We start from the raw sequence: 18237 nt of genomic DNA on the forward strand, positions 1-18237 counted from the left end.
CGTATCTTAACACCAAATTTATTTACTTCAATGCCAAAAGCATTAAAAAAATATTCAAAATATTCTGAATTGTAGTAAGCTAATGGTATTACACACCATCTGCTCTTCTCTTCCTGCTTACGGATCTGCTGGTGTCGCTTTCTCCTCTCCGTGCAGCTGGGTCCTCCCTGGGCAAGCGGCATTGGTCACCGGGTGCACAGCCAGGCTGTCCTCTCCGCTTCACTGCCCGACTCTGCTGAATCCCCGTCAGGAACTTGGCGCATTCCAGAAAGCCGTAAGCCAATGCCAGGTCTGCTGCTGTTTGTCCGCTGTTGTTGCGCAAGCTGAAACACAGAATTAATGATAACTGATCCATTAAACTGAAATGTTTATTATGAGCAAGCACTGATCAAGATTAATTAAGTGGTCACACTGGAGAGAGGTATAAAAATAAGTACGGAGAATCCGCAGCAAGAAGGCTTGTCAAGGATAGCTTGGGCTCTGCTCATACAGAGGGCTTGGTATTAAATCCAATAAGGAATAATTATTTTAAAATACATTTGTCATCAGACCGTGACTGGCTTGGTGTATCAGAAAGGCAAAACAGCATTAGTCACCATGGAAAACTAACAAGGAGAACTCATGAGGAATATTCTCTTAGCAGTTACTACAGAATTCTTTCACATGGAACTGAGCAGCGTGTGCTCTACGCTGCTTTGGTGTTTGTGGCAGTTTTTAATACTGCTCTTCTGCCTATAGTAATCTGTATTTACGCTCTTCGCATGCACACTCTGAACAGGAAAAAGTACTGTGTGAAATACACTTATCCTTTGATGCTGTTACGGAAATGACTAAATGTAGCTCAACTTACTCAATTTTGGCATCGCCAGCAACAAGGAGAGCAAGACATTCCAAACTCCCAGCTTTTGCTGCTTTATGAATTGGGGCTTCTCCGAAGCAATCCTAAAACCACAATTAATAGGTAGTTGTCATTTGAAGGAAGGGGAATACGGTGAAGCTGTCTTGTTCTCCAGCATGTGGGTATGGGGTGTTACTCTGCGCGGGTCCGTTCTGAGTTGAGAGGTTAAAGGCGTACAGCCGGTAAAGTGTACTCGGTAACTGCCATTAAATGTTTAGTGGGTCCATCACAGCAAAGCAGAAATCCTGTCCCGTGCACTATTCACTCTTTAATCTTTACCTTCTACAAGATAACTGACCCAGAATACACTCTGCACTGATCAACAGCATCTTTCAGCGCTGCTCAGGGGTTGCTGTCACCAACAGCTTGCTGCTACCAGCTCAGAAGTACAAGCAAATCAAACTTCGCAGCTAGAGGAAAAGCCATAGAATCAGAATTGTCTAGGTTGGAAGAGACCTTTAAGATCATTGAGTTCAACCGTCAACCTAACACTGCCAAGTCCACCACTAAACCGTGTCCCTCAGTACCACGTACATCTACGTGTCTTCTAAATACCTCCAGGGATAGCGATTCCACCACTTCCCTGGGCAGCCTGTTCCAGTGCTTGACAACCATTTGGGTGAAGAACTTTTTCCTAATACCCAATCTAAACCTCCCCTGACACAACTTGAGGCCGTTTCCTCTTGTCCTATTGCTTGTTACTTGGGAGAAGAGACCAACCCCCACCTGGCTACAACCTCCTTATGTCTACTGGAAGTAGAGGCAAAATTTCAGAGGAAAAAGGAATACTCACTTGTGTAAGAGAATTATGGTTTTTTTCACGTTGCACACAGTGCTGTATGTGTGAAAATTGCATTATACGTAGCAAATGAAATAGCTAACGCAATATAGATAGGCTTTTTGGCTCACGCTAGAATAAAATTACTCTAAAATAAGCAGCCCCGGATACCTCATGCAATACAATGGTGTATATAAAACCCCTCTTAGATAAAATAATATGTAAATAACATAAAAGGGACTTACTGACATGCCAGATTAGAAGTGAGAAAAACAGGACTCCGTTGTTTTTACCTGTTGGTTCAAATTGGCTCCTGTCCGCAGCTGCCAGAGGAGGAACAGAGCGGCCCCGGCCCCCGCCGCCAGGTGAGCCGGGCACTGACCCACTGCGTCCCACGGCGCGTTCACCCCCGTGCCCGCCTCAAGCAGGCTGCTGGAGCTGCCGCCCTGAAAGAACACAAAATCGGATTAAAAAAATAAATTAAAAAAAAAAAAAAGCACAATGTTATTGCCAGTCAGCCGCGGCAAATCTGAGAATACCGCACAGCAGAAAGCGTCCCCCTCACAAACCAACGCACCTCTGTGTTCCTTAAGAATGCCCTTTATTTATTATTTTTTTTTAAAGAAAAACCAATCCGAGCATTATTTTTTTTTTTTTTTTTTTGGTTTTTCGTCTCTTCACCACAAGTGCCGGTGGCGGCGGGTAGTGCCCCGACCCGCCCGGCTGCTCTCCACACAGCCCCGGAGCGGGGCCCCGGCCCAGGCGCAAACCACCGACCCACCTTTCCCCCGTTCCCGCCGCCTCACCTCAGCCCCGCAGCCCGGCGCCAGCATCGCCTCCCTCCCCTGCGCGCCCCGGCTGCTGGGGCCGCACGTCCGCAGGCAGGGCGGGAAGGCGCCGCCATGTCGCGGGGGACGGCCCGGCACGTCCCGCAGTGGCGGGAAAGTTGAGGGGGGAGCGGGAGGCAGCGGGCAGCCAGGGCCCGGCCCTGAGGGGGGGCGGGCGGCGCCGGGGTGCCCTCCTGCCCCTGCCCTGGGGAGTGTGGAGGGAACCCCAAGCCCTTCCAGCTCACCGCGATGTGTATTAATCGGTTTATTTGCTGCATTTGCTGTTGCCAACATCCAATGTGGTTCTGCCAATGTACCTCAGCGCTGGTCTGGAAAGATGACATCTTGGATCAAAGAAAGAAAAAAAAGGGAGGATTAATTTAAGAGTATTTTCCCCAAAAAGCTTATGTCAGCATAAATAAGTCCCTGCTGTTCTCCTGCCCGAGCTCTGCCACCAGGGCAAGGAGACGGATCAGGGGTGACAAACACAGCCGTCAGTGGTGCGAGCAGCTCCCCTCAGCATGTGGGACACAGCGAGGTCACCATGGCCTGGTGGGACCCCAGTGGGTGTCGGGGGAGGTCGGGACGGCCGCCCGTCTCATCTCTGTTCAAAACAGGTTTGCAGAAACAGAACTTTCTGTTGAAAGTACTGTAAATTCAGAGGACTGGAACACTTCTGCTATGGGAACAGGCTGAGAGAGTTGGGGGTGTTCAGCCTGGAGAAGAGAAGGCTCTGGGGAGACCTTATTGTGGCCTTCCAGTACCTAAAGGGGCTACAGGAAAGCTGGGGAGGGACTTTTTACAAGGGCCTGTTGCAATAGGACAAGGGGTAACAGTTTCAAACTGGAAGAGGGGAGATTTAGATTAGATACCAGGAAGAAATTGTTTCCTGTGAGGGTGGTGAGACACTGGAACAAATTGCCCAGAGCAGTTGTGGCTGCCCTATCCCTGGAGGTGTTCAGGGCCAGACTGGACAGGACTTTGAGCAACCTGGTTTAGTGGGAGGTGTCCCTGCCCATGGCAGGGGGTTGAAACTCGATGATCTTCCAGGTCCTTTCCAACCTAAACCATTCTATGATTCTATGATTACATTTAAAAACAACTGCCTGTCATTTCCATGCTCTAAAATCCAATTTGGATTCAATTACCACTAATCACGCTTCGCAATTGGAAGCCTGACGAGAAGAGAGAAGCATCTTAACCCAATGCCCAAGATACTACAAGTCCGCTTTCTTAGCACTGTAGTATTTCCTTCTGTGTCAGATGCCTACATGTGTGTTATGGAAGTTACCCATAATCACTACCATCATTTAAAAAAAAAGGCAATCGAAAGTCATGTGTTTCAAAACCAAATAAAACTGCATGGTTTTGATAAAGAGAGTGAGGGGAAAAGAAGCCTAACAGTGCTCCTTTAGGGTACATATTGTTCCGAAATAAACGAGCACACATTATGACAATTACCTCCTGTTTCTCCTACGGGAAACCGATTGTAAATTATTTAAGTAGTGGAATATGAACATATACAGTACCATTTTAACATGTGCAGAAATCCACATAAATGGGCAATGTATCAATTCAGCACAATTATTTCAGTGACAGTCCTCACCTCTCCTTTCATACGGAAATACACCTGTGTAATTACCAAATGTTTTTTTTCCTGAACACCTTGCCAAGCGAATTAGTCAATAAACAAACAAAATCCCTGCATTTCTACCTAACGCATTGTTGGGGATGAAATACCTCTGCACAGATGCCAGAAATCCACAGTCATTGTTTATGCAGCTATAAAGACGCTTCTGAAAAAGCAAATATCCGAAGTAGCTTGAGAGTAAATAGTCCTGGATGGGCCAAGAGGTTTTTTTTTTTCCTCCCCTACATCACCTCAGCAATTCCAGCAATTTCTAGGTTTCAAGCTGCACTTGAGGAATCCCATCTTTCCAGCATAACCACCTACACAAACTCTTGCACCCTGCCAGCTACTACTCTCTTCAAATTCATAGGATCATAGAATGGTTTGGGTTGGAAGGGACATTAAAGCTCATCCAGTTCCACCCCCCTGCCATGGGCAGGGACACCTCCCCCCAGCCCAGGTTGCTCAAAGCCCCATCCAGCCTGGCCTTGAACACCTCCAGGGATGGGGCTGCCACAGCTTCTCTGGTCAACCTGGGCCAGGGGCTCACCATCCTCAGAGTAAAAAATTTCTTCCTTATATCTAATCTAAATCTCCCCTCTTCCAGTTTGAAGCCATTCCTCCTCATCCTATCACTACGTGCCCTTGTAAAATTCCTGCTATTCATTAGTTCTTGTGCTTCGTGTCACATTTTGCTTGCCTCATTAGTGCCTGCAAAGCTCTTCTGCCCCTGAAGAAGAACTGACACTCGTATTGGTTATAAACACAGGTGCAGCATTTCTGATCTATTTTGTATGGCCCAGCCCAAGTGCCACTTAAGGAGGAGGCCTACAGGCTACAGCTGTTCTGGAACACAACTCACTAAAAATTCCTCTGCGCTTTGTACATCAGACTACACATCTTGCATAGGAGTCAAGAAAATGAAATTGGGAAAACTGGCTCTAATAAATGCCTCTAAGCAATCGGATAAACCAGGGTGTGCTGCTGAAACTCACACCCTTTAGCATCCAAAGCAGCAACGCCGCCCTGTGTGAATTGCCTTTGCGGAAGGGTATCGTTGCTTTCAGACTGCTCTTCTGCCTGTTAAATCAAGTCATTCATTGATGCTTTAAAAAAAAAGCTTTTTTTTTTCCTGGAGGCTATATCATCTACACCAAATGAACCAGGACAAGTTTGGGTAGTTTTTTGGCACTTAAAGAAGTCAGTTGGGGCTGTTGGAAAACATCACATGGGGACGCGCAGGTGTAACCACACAAACCCACCAGCATTACTCTCCCGTTCTGACTGTTGCCTCTGTTCCTGTTGCTATAGAAACAGATGGCACTGCCACAAATGGGAGGATGATAATCATCTGAAAAAAAAAAAGTTGGGAATGCAGCTAAAGATTATTTTAAAAGCGCCCTCGCAGCATTTTGATATTATATGCCTTTTTATAAGAGAGACAGCCAGAAGCCAGCAACAGAAGTGGAAACAATCCTTTACGTTTCATGAGAAATCGGCTTCAAACAGCACTTTCCCTCAATTATCCTTCTAAGTTGTGTAATATCTATGGAAAACAAACTGTATTACAACAGTTTCTGATGATTGGAAGCACTGAAGTCCCATTTCTCAGACCAAAGTTTCATGGCCGAGTGCCCTTTTAACTGCATGGCATTGGGGGTTTCTGTTATTTTTGCCTATAATCGCTTTCTGCAGCACATTTTGGGCTTCGGCGTTTAATTTGCAATGGGACCAGCAGGCAGTGGGAAGATCTGGTGGCTGCCCAAACTGCAGCCTGTCCTATCCTGTCACCTGTTTTCACATTGTTTGGCACTGGCCAACAGCTCGAGGTGTTACCTCCATAGACCTACGTGACACTGTCACTCTCCTCTCTTTTGGAAAATGGACCAAAATACCAACGTTACTTTCCCTGCCCTCTTTCTTCTGCCTTGTAGAAGGGCCCCAAGACCCTGCTATGGATGCTGCCACAGTCTGGGCTGGGCTGCAGGGAGCTCCAGGACAGCAAGGGGAACAACGATCAGCCAACAACTGACAACTGCCAACTGCCACCAGCCATCTCCAGGCCACTGGCCGCCAGGGCAGGATGAAGCTGCGCAGTGAGCGCCAGCCCCAGGCATACAGCGCCCAGCCCGTCCCCGAGGCACCAGGTAGGAGAAGTCCAATGGTGGGGAATCCATCACTTCCCTGGGGAGATTATTCCAAGGGCTGATTGTTCTCACTGTGAAAAATTTTCCTCTTGTCCAGCCGGAATCTCCCCAGGAGTGACTTGTACCCATCATCCTCCTCTTCCATATGACTCCTTGTAAAAAGAGAGTCTCTGTCTTCCTGGTAGCCACCCTTTAATTACTGGAATGTGGTGATAAGGTCTCCCCTGAGCCTTCTTTCCTCAAGGCTGAACAAACCCAGTTCTCTCAGCCTTTCCTCATACGGCAGGCTTCCCAGCCCTTTGATCACCTTGGTGGCCTTTCTCTGGACCCTCTCCAGCCTGTCCACATCTCTCTTGTATAGCAGGGACCAAAACTGAACACAGGATTCCAGGAGTGGCCTGACCAGTGCTGAGCAGAGTGGGATAACGACTTTATCTCTGCTGGTGGTGCCCTTGTTGATGCAACACAGCATCCTGTTGGCTTTCGCACTGTTTGCTCCTATTGAGCTTGTTGTCCACCAGGACCACCAGGTTCCTTTCCACAGAGCTGCTCCGCAGCTGGGTAGATCCCAGTCTGTGCTGCACTCCTGGATAATGTTTTCCCAGGTACAAGACCTTACAGTTGTCCTTGTTGAACTTTATAAGGTTCTAGTTAGCCCATTCTTTCAGCGTCTCCAGGTCTTCCTGAAGGGTGGCTCTCCCTTCCCAAGTGTCTGCTTCCCCACTCAGTTTGGTGTCATCAGCAAACTTCATCAGGGTACACTTGATCCCATCACCCAGATCACTTATGAAAATATTAAACAGTGTTGGGCCCAGTACTGATCCCTGGGGGTCCCCACTTGTGACAGGTTGTCAGTTTGAAAAGGACCTATTGACCACCACCCTCTGGGTGCCGCCTGTCAGCCAGTTCCCCACCCATCGCCCAGACCACTTGTCTAGACCATAATGCACCAGTTTCTCTAGGAGGATACTGTGGGGAAGCATGTCGAAAGCCTTGGAGAAATCCAGGTAGACAACGTCCACTGCTCGCCCCTCATCAACCGAGCAGGTCACTTTATTGTAGAAAAAACTTGTCCTTTTTATCAAATTGCCCTTTCTTTCATCTTAGTCTTCAAAAAAATGTAATAAAAAGGGGACACCACCAGCTTCAGACCTTTATTGTGCTTACTGATGCTGTTCCATCTGTTTTGGGGAAAAAACCCAAATGTATATCTATTTTTAAGCAGAGAACTGCAGCCGTGCTGCTTTACTTGGAAAAGCAGAGGAGCTATTGGCAAAGAGAACGGCAGGTGGAGATCCCCTGGCACACCTTCTGAAAGGACAACTGTACTACGAAGAGGTTGTGGTTTCCTTCTTTTAAGTAAATATTACAAAGCTGACAATTTTCAATACCATTCCAATGGAAAAAGAGACACCTTAAAAAAAACCTACAAGAGATGCTTATTCATTTCCCATGCAAATCACCAGGTGTTCCCCCTAAATACATTTCTCCTGCACTTCTCGAAGCATCAGGTGGTGTCTCCCAGTTTCTTCCCAGGTCTCCTAAGGACCAGATTGGTAAGTAGCAGCCCACCCCTTCAGTCGGCTTCCAAAATGAGTTGTTTTTTGGCAGCCGACTGGGCAAACCCAATACGCTGTGTTTCCAGCTACGTGGTACTGATCCCTGACCCAAGACACACCTTCTGACCTTTGTTCCCTACCTGGCCACTAGTTTTGATTAAATTTGTTGAAACATTATCTTTGAGATTTCTGTCCCTGCCCACTTTGGCTAAAATTGGTCGCACATCTATTTAAAAGTAAATGCTCCAGGAAAAGCGTAAGACTGGCTGGCAGGGGAACTTAAACCTCAAGTTCTTGTGAAAATTAGAATAACTCAGTTCAGGAAGATGGAAAAGAATGGAGTACAAGTATTAATTCACATATTTTCAAATGTGACGTGCATGGATTCAGTACTGTGTGTAGTGCAGCTAGTGGCACAGTGTAAATCAGTTTCAGGGTTTGCAGCAGGACCAGAATTAACTCCCTCAGGGTTTCTGCTTTCTGGGCCCTGTCCTTCTTAATGTTTTTGTTAATGAATTGCCTGATTTTGGCATGATCAAGACTGACCCCATGGAGCAGGAGACCTGCCTGTTTCTTGATGAGCTGGCTTGAATGTCCATGTTATATATTGCTGTCCATCCCCAAATTTATTCTTTGAGGAGGTTTTAATTTCCAGATTTTTGGACGTATGCCTGTAGTGCCTAAAAATGCCTGTTCTCATAGTACTGCAATTTCAGATGTTAGAAAAAAATCACTGCCTGATCAGAGTCCTACGACTCCTTCTTATAGCAGTAAATTCTCAGGGAAGGTGAGGGTACAGGTGCCTCCCCTACTTCTTTTTCTGATACTCATGACAGCTGGTTGTAAAAAGGCACTGTATTTTTTTTTTTCCTGGAGTTCTTTAAAAAAACAAAGCCCACACAGTCATAATTAATAGCTTGGACAGTATTAACAAGGCGTGTTTGGTCATTGTGAGGATGTTTGACGGACTGCCGAACTATCGCTCAGTTCTAAACTTTTGCAGTCTGGTATTGCTTTATCAAAACATAAAATTTGAAGAAAAAGTATAGAGAAGAACATTTTGATTTCAATATTGTTTTTACTTAGGATGCTTATATGCATGGATAAAAAATTTTCAGTAAGGACATCAGGCTCAGTTAACCGTTACATTGGAGTTAACTGTATTTTAAAATACAGTTTCTTCTTTGACAACGCAGAAGCAAATACTCTCTAAGATTCTTTCTTAGAAGTGGAAGTGTCTCTGCTGTTGCAGGCGATGCCCTCATAAGAAACAGGGGGCAGACAGCTGGGTCCATAAAGTCTTCCGAGTTTAGTCTTTGTGAAACCAACACTTAGTGGAGATGTAAGAGCAGACTCTGAAACCCTCGAGGTGTATGAATAGCTCACTGAAGTAGGGATGTCAGATAGATGGGGGAGGGCACCTGAGTTAGACTCTTGCCTCCTTAAGCTAAAAAAAATGGCATTTTGGGGGAGGGGAAAAAATGTTGTCAGAATATCTTTCGTCTTCAGAGATGATGTTTGTATACCACTACTGATATTCAGGGATTGTTTGAGTATCTGTTAAGATACACAAACAATGAAAACTTGTTTGAAAGTTGTAAGTGCTTCCACGCTGTCCAACTTTCTTGTGGTTGTTGACTTATGCTATTTCTGTTTTCTGCCACTTCTACAGTTGCAATTTTTTGTTCTTTGTTCACTAGGAAAGCGCTCCAGGTTTAAATACTGTTAAGAGAGTACACACCGGAGAGCTAAGCTGCTGTAGCTGTACGTACTCTTTGTTCTGTGTACGTCATTGCTTATTCTGTCTTTCCCAGGGGTCGTATGAAGAAGCATTAATACACTTTGAAAAAATCCAGGATACAGATTTTCAAGCAATGTATCAGCTTGGTGTCATGCATTATGATGGACTAGGCACTAAAGAAGACCCTGTGAGTAATCTAGCTGTACACTTTTTACTTGTCTTTTAATATTAACTGATAATGACCAAGAGCTTCTTTGTAAGCTTGATTATTTAGTTTAAAATAAACAGGTCTTTCTTTGATTTAGTTTCATAGAGTACATATGTTTACAAAGAGAGAGGGTTGTAGGCTAAAGAAGGTCTCAAAAATAGCTATAACAAAATAGGTTTCTCCGAAAAATACACTAATTTCTATTTTAAAATATAACTTCTAAGGGTTTGGTTGTAATTTGTGTGGAAGTTATGTTTAAAATTGCTAGTAATTTGTTACTTTTTAATAAGCAGTGTATACAAATAAAAAAAATGTGTAAAAATGGAAATCAAATAACTATATTTCAGTGTAAAACATCTGTTGCACAAAGATGTTTTTAAGGTACTTTCTATTCTCTTACCACGGATGCTAAAAAAGATTTTGCTTCTGGAGGTGGTTGGCAGTAATATTGTTAAATTAGACAAGTGAAGAATTACATTTGCAAGAATTTGAAGAATTCAAATTGAGGAATTACATTACAAAAAAAAAGAAAGACAAAGGAATGAATTACTACAATAAAAAGAAAAAGAGTTAATTTCTTGAAGAAATTTATCTTAAAGAGTGGTATGAGGAAAGAATAAAAAGGAGATGAAAAAAAGGATAGATAACAAGATGGGAGGGCAAGAAAATGAGCCAGTATATTAACAAATCGGACTCTTCTCTGGTGCTTAGAGGATTGTCAGCAGAGCAAAAAAATACTCTGGATTTTAGAGGTGGTTCACTTGTTCTGTATGCTGTATGCCTGTATAATTACTACATTGGTTTACCTGCAAATAAACATTTTAGTAAAGTATCTTTCTTTTTTGTGTATTACTGTATGAGAAGTGAATAAAAGAGCAACCTTTCATAAAGGATTATTTCTCATGTATTTAAACAGGGTGCCCATGCTAAATCCTAACAGTGTAAACCTTGTTTCCAAAATACTTTTAAGGTCCTCAGATGACACACCATACAGCTGCTCAAATGCAATGTTCTCCATTTGCTTATTTAACATTATCATTTTTTGTCATTACAAATCTAAGGTACTTTTAAATGGATGGACATCAGAGTGTGCTATTCTATCACTTTGCCTTCTGTTAAGGTTGTTTTACATTTCAGACGTGCAATATCATTAAAGAAGATTAAAGAAGTCCAAAACTGAAAATGTAGCAAGTTTAGGATGTGACATTCATTTATGTTAAGTACAAGAATATTTTTGAGAAAACTTTTCTCAATGAAGAAGAGTAATATACTATCAGATGAACGTTTATAAGAAAATGCTTCAGATGAAAAATATGCTGAGGTAAAAAAATTTAAGGGCTGTCCAGTAAGCAAAGATCAGTTCTGCTCTGGTGTGATACTGTTCTCCAGACTGCCCCAACAGTATGCCTCAGCCTTTCTTCAAAATTACCTGTCTTGCAGAAGTTAGTGGATTTGCAGGTTCTTTATTTCATCCTCTTCCCAGTCCCAAAGGTAATAATTAAAATCTCTCAATTTTAGGAAAAGGGAGTGGAATACATGAAGAAAATACTAGACTCTGATTCCCCAAAAGCAAGACACTTGAAGTTTGCAGCTGCATACAATCTTGGCAGAGCGTATTATGAAGGATGCGGTGTTAAGCAGTCAACTGAAGAGGCTGAAAGGTAATGGCAGTCAGTGATTTTCCTTATGACTGTAAGATGCTGTGTTACTTCAGCTTTCTTTTTCCCCATTTTCTTAGGTTGTGGCTTATTGCTGCAGACCATGGGAACCCAAAAGCATGTGTGAAGGCCCAGAATACTTTAGGAATGCTTTATTCTGTGTCGGTTCTAAAAGATCTAAAGAAGGTAAAGCCCACTCAAACCTTTTGAGTTTAGTGAGTCCCAATGAATTTTGAATTTCACAGAAAGAGTACAGTGATGTATTTGACTCTGAAGGCTGTATTTTAAGTACTACAAGGCATTATCATCCAGTTAAGCCCATATGAATCAATGGCCAGAATCCCTCAGTGACAGGACAAGGGGCAATGGGCACAAGTTAGAGCACAGGAAGGTCCATTCAAATACACGGAAACACTTCTTTACGGTTCAGGTGACAGAGCACTGGCACAGGCTGCCCAGGGAGGCGGTGGAGTCCCCTTCTCTGGAGAGTTTCAAGACCTGCCTGGATGCAGTCCTGAGTAATGTGCTCTGGGCAATCCTGCTTTGGCAGGGGAGTTGGGCTAGATGATCTCTAGAGGTCCCTTCCAACTCTGAAACTCTGTGATTCTGTGATTTTGCCTCATGTGTGACTGCTAGCCAAGATGATTTTTTTTTAGTGGGAGTATCAGGGAAGATGATAGAATGGACTTAAGGTTTGTCAGCTTTGGTAACATACAGAAATGAAACAGGTGTCACTGACTGACAGCTCTGACAGTAAATGAAGCAGGTTTTTAAACCTTAGAAGTATTCTGCTTTCTTCTATGTATAAGCGCTTCTTACAGGACGGTTGATGTAAAAGCTTTTATGGAAACCATATGCAAGAAAAGCAGCTGAAGTAAACATAGACTCCAACTTTGTACCTCTTGTTTAGGCCTTTTTCTGGCATTCAGAAGCATGTGGCAATGGAAACCTGGAATCACAGGGAGCACTGGGTGTTATGTACCTCTATGGACAAGGTATACATCAGAACACTAAGGCGGCTTTGGAGTGTTTGAGAGAAGCAGCAGAACGTGGAAACATCTATGCTCAAGGCCATCTTGTGGAATATTATTACAAAAGAAAATTTTACTCAACAGCTGCTGCAGTAGCCAAAAGGTGAGTTAGTTTTGCTTTATTTTTTATTATGGTTCTTCATGTAAGACCACATATCTCAGAATAAAATGATTAAGTTCATGCTCTTGTCTCTCAAATTCAAGAGGCGTTTGAGATAATGAATTCCAAAACCTCATCTTTAAAGAGGCAATAGCAAACCACAGACAAAATTAATACTATTTTGTAGTATTCTAGTATACTATTTTGTAGTATAATACTACTATTTGTAGTATAAGTATAGTTCTCACTTATCCAGTACAGTTGAACTTTTCTTTCTGATCCTGTGAAACAAAACAGCCTGAACTAGAATCCCAAGTAGAAGCCCACGCACAACCTGCCTTCCTGTCTCCTCAGTCCACAATCTCCTCGAGGCTCCTGCTTCACCGTTCCCTCTTAAACCCCTACAAGTATTCTTCTGTTCTCCACATCCCCCACCTTAATGTGATTTCTACCCACTCTCTTCCACCCCATCATTTCCTTGCTCTGGGGCTCAGCGTGCTTTGGTCCCATTCCTGCATCCTTTACAGGAAACGCAAGCACCGATACTGGGTGGCATCCTGCAATAAGCACTCTGGCCTGGCACCTCGAAGCAGCCGCTGCACACAGTGCAAAGTTATCACCCTTTAGCTTTTCATCAGTTGCTGCTTATAGGGATGCAGACCACACTGGCATCTGCACACAAGTGGTTTCTGGTGATTACCGGCTCACGTAGAAGTACTGGTCTGAGCCACAGCTGGGCAGCGCTGACCACCTTTCCCCAGGCAGTCACCGTGGGGCTCACTGCTCTACCTCCGTACTCTGGAGTAGTTGGTGTATTGCAGAAATAGCGGCTTCTGGTGTAGGCTGCAATATTAAACACAGCCAGTCTGTATCTAGTTTCTGTATCTTTAATTAGTTATGGAGAAGAGCAACAATCGTGCCAGTTCTACAGCTGGTAAACAGCACGTTTCTGTGACAAACCTCCAGAGCTGGCCAGTATATCTTAAAAGTCCAGTCTGTCAGATTATTAATTTGCTGGAAATACAATGCAGATAGACTAACAGACTGCTTATACAAGCTGCACACAACACCATTCATGGTTTTTGTGGTATGTTTATCATGCTGCTGCTGCCCAGCAATAAACGTGTCACAACTTACCATCTTACAGTAGCTGCGCCCTGTGTACACCACTGGATAGCAGCAGCTCTGGTAACTCAGCAGTTCAGCAATGTGTGAGTGCTGTTTGCTATACTCATTGCTGAAAAGGATTGGTTTCTCTCTGAACTGCTGCTTTTCTTTCCCTCACACTGTACGCAGACTGATGGCTAGTCAGTCTCGTCTGGCTTGTCCCACTTGGAGTGCATCCCCTCCAGCCAATGCCGCACGGGAGGTTATTCACACAAATAAACAGTGCACTTTGTCAGCTGCAATTGTGATTGCAGAAAATAGCAATGAATTCCCTTACTACAGCCAGAAATGACAATTTCTGAACCATAAGATACTGCTGCCATACTTGAAACAGTTCCGCTTAATTGGGATTGTGGGTGGCCTCAAGACAAAAGTCTCTCAGCAGCTCAACCAGTTGTATCAAGCATCAATACCTTTTCTGCTAAAATTTGTTTGTCCGTCTATGTTCATACCAACTAGGCACTTTGTTACATTATGTACAAACATACAAATATTATGTGATTATGTACAGTATAACCTTGCCTAATATTTGGAGTCTAGATTAGCTACTGATACTTCACAGTTCTACTTACCCATTGCTATGGTATGTTCTTGAAGTCAACTGTGCTGAACTAGAATGCCTGCCTGACTCGACTGGGTGTTGTTCCTTGCATCATCATCCTGCTGTGTATCTTTTGGAAATAAGGCAAAAATGCTATATATCAGGAAAAATAAAAGAGGTAATAGGTTACTGGTATTATATTTGAATGATCTTCCTAATAAGTCTTTGTTTTTTTTTTTCTGTTGTGCTGCAGTATTTGTTAACGGGATCACATCTGGTGGGAGAACATTGCTCTCAACACATTCAAGTGATTTAGCAGGCACCCACTTGCAGAGGGTTCCTTCAGAATAATCTTTCATAAACACTAATTTACAGGGAGTAGCCATAAACTGAAACACCTTGCACTTTTCTTTCTTTTTTTCTGTCAAGTCTGTGACTGTTTGACACAACAAAAAACTCAAATGATGTGTGAAGCAGCATGTAATTACTGTTTGGTATCTGGAAAGGACATGGGGCTTGGGGGTTTCTGTTTTAAGACATTGGTTAGGGAAAAAAAAAATCAATTCCTACTTCAAAAATGTCGTACCTAATATTATAGTAACAATACTAGGTAATTATAGCCTGACAGTTAAAATAAAGTTCACTTTGTCCCTTCGATTCTTAAAACTGTTCTTAGTAACAAAACCATGCTGAAAGTAAGGTGACAGCAAACAGAAAGATGCATGCAGAAGAAAGAAAATAATTGAGCTGAAAGAGTTGTAAGCAGTTGTCATAAGTGGGTCTTATAGCCTGAGGCACTCAAGCATGCCTGAGATCTTCAGATTACTATGATTTTGCCAATATCCTAGTAAAACCTTGGAAATTTAGCTTCATAGAATGACGGAATGGTTTGGGTTGGCCCTTTAAAGATCATCTAGTTCCAACCCCCCTGCTGCGGGCAGGGACATCTACTAGATGAGGCTGCTCAGTTATATGAAAAGCTTTGCCTTTCTTCCACATATGTATTAATTTCCATGAAATGTTTTAATAGGAACAATTAGCGTAGAATATGCTGCCATTTGTAACTAGTATAACTACTGCGAACATGACTGCAAAAGCTACACGCTAGTTTGCTATTTAATATCACAATATTCAAATAAGACCAACTTCAAATCCAATCCTGAATAGAAGAATCCTCATCAAGCGGCTGAATACATCTAAATTTCAGCTAATTTTGGATAACAATGTAAATGGAAAGGAAGCATTGTCAAGTGATATATATGGTCAACTTAAAATTATTGCTTGAAATAGCATTATCTAACCTCACGCTGTAAATTCCACAACAGGATTATGGAGAATGACGACATCGATATGCTAGCGAAGATAACTGACTGTCTTCCTATGTATGTAGCCAAGGGGGTTGCTATGGCTGCTTTCTACTTGGCTAGGTGCCTCCAGCTTGGCCGAGGTGTACAGCAAGATCAAGCCGCTGCTAAAAAATACTATTCTAAGGTAAGTTGGGGAGGTCTTACAGACTAATTTGGGTGTCATGGAATTGAGCGATACCTTGGATTGGAGTCTTTAAACTTGCTGTTTGGTTAAAGACTCCGATGTATGTTATTTATGTAAAAAAATATATATATCTCTGTGCAAGAAAATGCAGACTGATAAAAGTATATTGAAAATTACTAAAAATAGCCTTGAAAGGATACTATCTGCCCACTTGCTTAAGGAAACAATGCATTCTGCCAAACAAACCAATCTCTGATAATCACCACAGCAAAGAGCTTCGCAACGTGCAAGATAAATTAGTGAAACAATTTGAATAATTTTATCCCCAACCAATTTGCTGTCATTCTCTCAAACTAAAAAATTGTAACTTTTCCTCTACTTTAGATTCCCTAACAATTACAGCCTTCGTTAACGATACTTAAATCAGTCATAACTCGTTGTCATGCTTATTTTTATGTTTACATTTTTAGCTATAGCTGGGGATCTACTGTTACCTGACTGTACAGGTCACATTTTTTGAAAGTTTTAAAGTTGAAGTAAGATTTATCGCTTGAGAAAAAAGATCAATAATGGCTTTCAGAAGATGAATCTGCTAAATAGTATCAGCGATGCCTAAAGGTACAGTCATGGCAAGATGATTATGCCAACTGAAGGGAGCGTAGCAAGATTGGATCTGTGCTTCGGAGAGCCTCTAGGATTTCTGTCCATGTAGACACCATTTGTTTCTGCAAGTAGAATACTTTGATGGAGACTTACGTAAATGATAAATTATCAAATAACAATTTATGTGGCTCCTTACTCAGGGAAGCCCCTGATACGAGAGGCCTAGCAGAGTAGGTGATCTTCTGAATACATACATTTTAAACATTTTATTCTCCTGCTCTGAAAAGTGTTCTAGAGGATAGGATGAGGAGGTGATCAGGAAAGGAATTTAAGCTGGGGTGTTACGAATAGTCCTAGGTAAGTCTTAAGGCATGGAAGAGGCCTATCAGGATTGCATCGCTGCACGGCTTTGTATAAGTACAGCCCTTCCCACCATCTTCCATCAGCTCTAGCGTAACCACCACAACGGAAAGAACATCACAGCCTTCACTCATCATTCACTAGCCCTACATTTGAGGCCGATCTAGGAACATCACTAGCTTCTTAGTATAAAAGGAGATGATTTCTATTGACTGGTGCCATGCATCTCTACGTCACCAACAAAAGAGAAGGGACAGAAAATAAACAAGGAACCTACCTGAAGCAGTAACTCTAGAACAAGTAAAGACAAGAGTCATAGGTGTGTTCAGTTCCTTTTGTACCTGGAAAATAATTCTCCTGCTAACTGTACAATTATGCCCACTTAAAATTACAATTGTGTTTGCTCTTTTAATTAACTGCTCAGCTGCGGTTTTGGCCAACCATTCCTAGACCCAGTCAGTTTTGAAAGAGGCAAGGAAGAGGCAAGGAAGATGGGCATCCCAGAGGGTACTGAAATAGATGAACCCTGAAGTGAATGAAACTGCTCCAGTTTATAAGCAGGTTTACGTTTGTGGCTGTGGTGCCAGCACATGCCACACCAACAAACACAATAAGAAAAACAAAACCAAGCCTAACACTGTAATCAAGTATGCTCATTTTAAATACTGAATTTTTCTTGCATGGCATCAGAAACAGGGATTTAAAGCTGAGTATATTAACGCTTTGATATTTTAACAAGTTGATTATGCCAGATAATGCCAACAAAACTTAAAGACCGTATTAATGTTACACTGACAACATACAATTTTGTTTTAGCTATAAACGAGAACTCCCTGTTCTTTGTCTTCAAAGGCATGCCTTCTGGATCCTGGTGTTGCTTCTGACCTTGAACTGGCAGCTAACCTTGGGAGAATTTAGTGTTTCCTTTAACTGTGACTGGTATATAAATGTATTTCCTACAATAAAGCATCTTTAATCTCCAGCAATTACAGACTGTTCATCGCTTACTGCTTGCTTTTCAACTTGCTGTAAATTATTACTTAAAGCAATTTACTGATTCTTTTTTATCTAAAAAAAAAAAAAAAAAAAGAGAGAAAGCAAAAAGCTCATAATCTTCCTTTAACCAAGATGAGGCAAAGGCAGACTTTTTAAAATGGCATTGAAGACTTAAGGTTTATTATTTAATATTTTGAAAAGCTTGAACCCAAACTTGTCTAGTTTTCACACACAACCCATTCACAGGTCCCAACCATTGTTCAATCTTACCTTTGCTAGTGGTGCGTACACTTTCTTTCACATGCTCTTCTAATGCATCTAGATCTACTTACGTGTCTTAACACATTTTACGCTAAGACTGCAGAGCTTCAGAGTTGGAAATCGGCCTGTATGTCACTAAGCTTTACAGTTCAAACCACGTCAACTTCTAAAACTAGAAACTACGGCTTACAGAATTATGGAAAAAAAAAAAAACCATTAGTATGGAAACATTCAATATACA

General features: G+C 42.5%; 2 protein-coding genes across 2 annotated transcripts; one reads left to right on the forward strand and one right to left on the reverse strand.

The window, feature by feature from the left end:
• Position 1: 1 nt before the first annotated feature.
• ANKRD37 (ankyrin repeat domain 37) lies at positions 2-2536 on the reverse strand. Its single transcript, XM_082482487.1, has 4 exons — positions 2483-2536; positions 1970-2122; positions 851-942; positions 2-323 (listed from the first exon to the last, which is right to left on the reverse strand). The coding sequence occupies exons 1-4, from the start codon at positions 2507-2509 to the stop codon at positions 89-91; spliced, it is 507 nt and encodes a 168-aa protein (XP_082338613.1). The 5' UTR covers positions 2510-2536; the 3' UTR covers positions 2-88.
• Positions 2537-9713: 7177 nt separating this feature from the next.
• LRP2BP (LRP2 binding protein) lies at positions 9714-17657 on the forward strand (the record flags this gene model as incomplete). The annotated part of the gene is made up of 6 exons (XM_082482990.1): positions 9714-9767; positions 11307-11449; positions 11527-11632; positions 12357-12580; positions 15611-15776; positions 17592-17657. 6 exons carry the CDS (start codon positions 9714-9716, stop codon positions 17655-17657), a joined length of 759 nt encoding a protein of 252 aa, XP_082339116.1.
• Between the last annotated feature and the right edge of the window lie 580 nt (positions 17658-18237).

This window comes from Vanellus vanellus (genome assembly GCF_965231255.1).
Source record: "Vanellus vanellus genome assembly, chromosome: 4".
NCBI lineage: Eukaryota > Metazoa > Chordata > Aves > Charadriiformes > Charadriidae > Vanellus > Vanellus vanellus.

Bases quoted from the DNA above. Each gene is read 5' to 3' on its own strand.
- ANKRD37 (XM_082482487.1), bottom strand. From the start codon at position 2,509: ATGCTGGCGCCGGGCTGCGGGGCTGAG. The intron at 943-1,969 runs GTAAAAACAACG...TTGTGGTTTTAG, and splicing joins GAGCCAATTTGAACCAACAG to GATTGCTTCGGAGAAGCCCC. The intron at 324-850 runs GTAAGTTGAGCT...TCTGTGTTTCAG, and splicing joins GCTGGCGATGCCAAAATTGA to CTTGCGCAACAACAGCGGAC.